At 47.5% G+C, this 5,024-nt stretch overlaps 1 protein-coding gene across 2 annotated transcripts; it reads left to right on the forward strand.

Annotated features, from left to right (window-relative positions):
* Nucleotides 1-470: 470 nt before the first annotated feature.
* LAMTOR5 (late endosomal/lysosomal adaptor, MAPK and MTOR activator 5) lies at nucleotides 471-4,783 on the forward strand. Of its 2 annotated transcripts, XM_075910267.1 has the most exons (4): nucleotides 471-567; nucleotides 2,749-2,810; nucleotides 3,645-3,762; nucleotides 4,432-4,783. In XM_075910267.1, the coding sequence occupies exons 1-4, from the start codon at nucleotides 533-535 to the stop codon at nucleotides 4,490-4,492; spliced, it is 276 nt and encodes a 91-aa protein (XP_075766382.1). In that variant the 5' UTR covers nucleotides 471-532; the 3' UTR covers nucleotides 4,493-4,783. The 2 variants fall into 2 exon arrangements, with proteins under 2 accessions (XP_075766382.1, XP_006132469.1); XM_006132407.4 differs by lacking the exon at nucleotides 471-567 and having other exon boundaries at nucleotides 2,173-2,810.
* Nucleotides 4,784-5,024: the final 241 nt, after the last annotated feature.

Raw genomic sequence — 5,024 nt, forward strand, 5'->3', positions numbered from 1 at the left:
ATGTGTGTTTGTGTGTGGTGTGGGTATGTGTGTTTGTGTGTGGTGTGGGTATGTGTGTAGGGTGTGGGTATGTGTGTTTGTGTGTGGTGTGGGTATGTGTGTAGGGTGTGGGTATGTGTGTTTGTGTGTGGTGTGGGTATGTGTGTAGGGTGTGGGTATGTGTGTTTGTGTGTGGTGTGGGTATGTGTGTGTAGGGTGTGGGTATGTGTGGGTGGGGGGGAGGGCACGTTGCTGTGCGCTGTTGGACCCTCTCTCCGCTCCCCCCCAGAGGTGGCTGCATTTCGCGCCGCGGGGAGCGGCTGGCCGGGTGGCGCTGCGGCCGCCCTGCACACAGCGCGAGCTCCCGGCCCCGCCCTGCCACATCCCGGCCCGAGGCTGCCCGCTAGGGGGCGCCGGGCGGCAGGTCCCGCACGGCGAGCCCCTCCCACCACGCGCACTCCCTAGAAGTGTGACCCTCTCGCGCCGCCGTCCGGAAGCGTCTGTCACGTGAGCGGAAGCGAGAGACCGACCGCCCCCCCCCCCCCCCCCCGGCATGGAGGGGACGCTGGAGCAGCACCTGGAAGACACGTCGGTACCGGGAACCCGGGGGAGCCGCCTGGCTCTGGCCGGAAGTGCTGGGGGGGGCTCCCCTGGGTGCGAGCGGAGCGTTGTGCGGGGGCTGCGGCGCCCCCCCCCCCCCGCAGCGCTGGTCTCTGGGACGGGCGCCCCCCCCCGCCCCCGCAGCGCTGGTCTCTGGGACGGGCGCCCCCCCCCGCCCCCGCAGCGCTGGTCTCTGGGACGCCCCCCCCCCCCTCTCCCCGCAGCGCTGGTCTCTGCTTCGCCGCCCCCGGGAGCGAACCTCCCTTCCGACGCGGATTGGCGGTCGGGACGGGCAAGGAGCCTGTTTCACTGGCAGGCCGGCCAGGCTGCCGCTACATTGGCAAGATCTTGCCGCCTGTCTACACTGGCTGCGATTGCGCACGAACGCAGGCTGCGTCTACACTGGCAGGATTTTTCCGGAAATGCTTTTAATGGAAAAGTTTTCCGTTAAAAGCATTTTCGGAAAAGTGCATCTAGATTGGCAGGACGCTTTTGCGGGAAAGTGTCCATGCCAATCTAAACGCGCTTTTCTGCAAAAAAGCCCCGATGGCCATTTTTCGCGATCGGGGCTTTTTTGTGAAAGCAAATCTCAGCTGTTTTGCACTGGCCCTTTTGCACACAAGTTTTCAGAAAAAGACTTTTGCCTAAATGGGAGCAGCATAGTATTTCCACAAAAGCACTGACAATCTTTCATGAGATCGTCAGTGCTTTTGCAGAAATTCAAGCAGCCAATGTAGACAGCTGGCAAGTTTTTCCACAAAAGCAGATGATTTTGCAGAAAAACTTGCAGTCTAGACACAGCCTGACATTCTACTGTACGAAATCAGTGCTTCTTGCACAAATGCTTTGACGCTCCCGCTCAGGAATAAGCCCTTTTGCACAACTGTTCTTGCGCAAGAGGCCAGTGTAGACAGGTAACGTTAATTTCTTGCACAAGAAAGCCCAATGGCTAAAATGGCCACCAGAGCTTTCTTGCACAAGAACATCTACACTGGCATGGATGCTCTTGCACAAAAGCAAATCTTTTGCACAAAGGCTCATGCCAATGTAGACGCTCTCTTACTCAAATACTCTAATGCAAAAACTCGTTAGAGTATTTGCACAAAATCTTGCCAATATAGACATAGCCCCTGTGTTTTTCAATCCGTGGTACGAGTCACCTTAGGGGTACTCAAGAGAAGTCTGGCAGTAGTCAACACAACTGACATTTGGAGAAAACTGGTTTTTTGTGTTGTTTTACAGCACTTTATTTTTGTACTTCTTACATCCAAAAATGTCATTGTCTGCCTGGCTGTAATTAAGTTGTTTAAACAAATGTGTTGCAATGGTAGAAAAAAATTGTCTGAAAACTGTAGGTCCTGGGGGTACTTAATTTTTTTAAAAGAGGGGTAGGTACTTTATAAAAAAAATAGGTTGAGAAATACTGAAGTAGTCAATAGAATTTTTGACTACTCAGTTAGTTGACAGGGGAAGGCAGCCAGCTCAGCCCAGGCTCCTGCTGGGACCAAACCCCACTGCAACTCTGAAATTTAAAAGGCAGTAGGAACCAGGGGGCAGACTGCCTGGCTCCTATTGCCTTTTAAATTGCAGAGCTGCAGCGGGGTTTGCACCCAGTGAGAGCCTGGCTGGCTGCCTGCCTAGCTGGCAGCAGCCCCTGTCCACAGGGGTCCCAGCGGGGAGTTGGGACCCTCTGCAAACAGGGTCTACTGCCAGAGCAGCCTCCCTTGGTCCCCCTCCCCATGCTAGCACAGGTGGGATGGGGAAGTGACCCCACAGAGATGACTCCCTTCAGCACCAGCTCCTTGCTGCCACTGATACAGGGAGGGAAATGCTAGTAGTTAAGTCTAGGTTTATCCACCAATCAGCTCATCAGGTAGTCGACTAATCAACTACTTTACACATCCCTTACTCTACTTGCTGAGTGGTCATCAAATTAACCAACATTTCTAACTAATGAAATGCATTTTGCAGTTATGAAAGTTCCTGCTTTCCCTCCCCCTGTAATGTTTTGACAGCCTTTCAAATGGAGCTGTCATTGTTAGAGGGCTGAGAAGATGCCACTTAAATAGTTTCAGATTTATATGACGCTTACACTGCTGTCTTGACTCCTGATTTGTTTTTCTCCCATCTAATGCTTAAATTGCTGATCTCAGGTTTTGTCTTTATTAGAATGAAGAATCCATCAATAGTTGGAATCCTGTGCACAGATTCACAGGGCCTGAATCTTGGCTGTAAGTGACAAAGTAGCTTATTTCCTTCAGTAAATGGGAATGTTGTCCCAGAAACATTTTAATGTTGAAATATTATGCATGCTTTAAAACACACACCAGAAAAATAGATTTGCTCTCAGCTTTGTCTAGATTCCTGCATTTTCTATTACTCTCCATTTCTTACTCATTTAAAAAAAATCCCATTTTTATCCTTGCTCTACTGTCACAATACTTGAAACATCAAAATGTTCATGGTCTGTGTGTCTGCTTCTCTTAAGAAAACTAATCTATGTAGGAGGAACGTCTAGCCTTTATTTTAGTGATTAAATGTATTTATATTACTGTAGTGCCAACAAGCTCTAGCTATAGACCAGGTTCCTATATGTCCTAACACAGAGAACAGGCTAAGAATAAGAGAATCTAGCATTAAGCAGCTGTTGCTGATTTGGTAACTGGTATCATTTGATCACTGGTCATTTAATTAGATGGTGGGAAACAAAATTTGGAATGAGGAGCCCAAAGATGGACTATATAATTGTAAAGATTGCTATTGTCAGAGGTATCTTGATGGGCTTATAGGTTAAAAGATCAGCTTATTTCAGTAAAAATGAAAAGAATGGATTTGCATGAAAAAGCAGTACTGGATATTGAACTATATAAATCCTGCAACTATCACTATATAAATGCATCAGTCACAGTTTTGACTACTGTATTTATCTGGGAAGGCTACAGCTAAGAGCACTTTTTAGCAATTACTTGAATACTGTGAAAAATGGATTAAATTAGGACACAGCCTAACAAGTTAGCTGAACTATCTGGCTATGTAACGAGGGGTGTTACTTGTGTATTTTATAGGTCGGGGAACCCTTTCAGATGAACATGCAGGCGTGATATCAGTGCTAGCCCAGCAGGCAGCCAAACTAACTTCAGATCCTACTGATGTTCCTGTTGTGTGTCTGGAGTCAGATAACGGGTGAGCTTCTTTTTGAAATTGGATGTGTCATTCCCTTTTCTCTGGGCCTTGCTCATATCTCATATTTAGGCTCTCCTGGAAATAGTTGATCTTTAGAACATCCTCCAGCTCAAGGTGATTCTGTTTGTGCCCCTGTTCAAGCTGACAGATAGGAATGAAAATGTCACCTTCAGGGGCATATATGGCAGCAACTCTTGCCTTTCTCTGGAGCTTGAATGTGCATTGCTTTAAGATCAGGTCTCAGCCCACTATCCAGAAAGGCAGCCAAGGCAGTGCTGAAAGAACCCTCTGCCAGCAGTGATTAAGCATTACATCCTTCTATTGGTAATTCCTGTGTCGTTCAAAATAGCTCTTTACACCTTGTGGTCCTAGTTTTAATTCTCCTGAAAACTTTACAAAGACCTGACTCAGGAATCTCCTTAGTTCAAGCTTCTGGCAATAACCGGAGGTGGAGGAGTTAGGAGGAAAGACTAAACCCCAAATCTTTTCTATTCTAAAGAGGATGCAGAGATGGAAAACAGAGTTCTAATCTGAGCTTCCTTTGACAGCATGCAGCAGATACTAAATGTAAGCTACATTTTTGCTTCTCACCTGCAGACTTGCTGCACTGAGAAGTCTTCAGGGTTGTAGCGGTTAACTATTCTAAACAATGGTTCCTCTGTTTTTCAGAAATATCATGATCCAGAAGCATGATGGCATCACTGTGGCAGTGCACAAAATGGCATCTTGACTGTTCGTACATCTGCGTGGGTCTTTTCACCTTTGGACATGCTGGTTGTTGGACTGCTCCATGTTCTCTGCTGCCAGAATACAGAATGTGCTTGCAGAACTCAATTTGGGCCAATCTGAAATACATGGTAGCTTCCCTCCTTTAAACTGGTACCATACAGTCAGGGTCTAACTTCTAGCACATGTCTGAACTTACTGTCAAGCATGGTATGTGCTTTAACTCCTCTTGCTTGTGTAATGTAAGCCTAATCTGTAGCCTTACATGTTGAATTCAATAAATTATCTGAACATACAGCTGGCTGTGGAAGCTTGAGTGGAATGCTGGTTTATTTGAACCTCAGTGACCAACTCTAGAGAGACTGTTAGATTCATAAGCCTCCCTCTTGTGCTCTCTTCTCCCCCCCCCCCCACCCCCCTCCCAATTATAATACCTATCCCTCATTTTCCAATGGTCCCCTCTCAAAACCATCAGGCAAACTGACTTGTAAGGTAAACAAGTTGCCTTTATACATCAAAGAAAGAGCCAAGCCCAA

The sequence above is a fragment of the Pelodiscus sinensis genome, chromosome 27, assembly GCF_049634645.1.
Source record: "Pelodiscus sinensis isolate JC-2024 chromosome 27, ASM4963464v1, whole genome shotgun sequence".
NCBI lineage: Eukaryota > Metazoa > Chordata > Testudines > Trionychidae > Pelodiscus > Pelodiscus sinensis.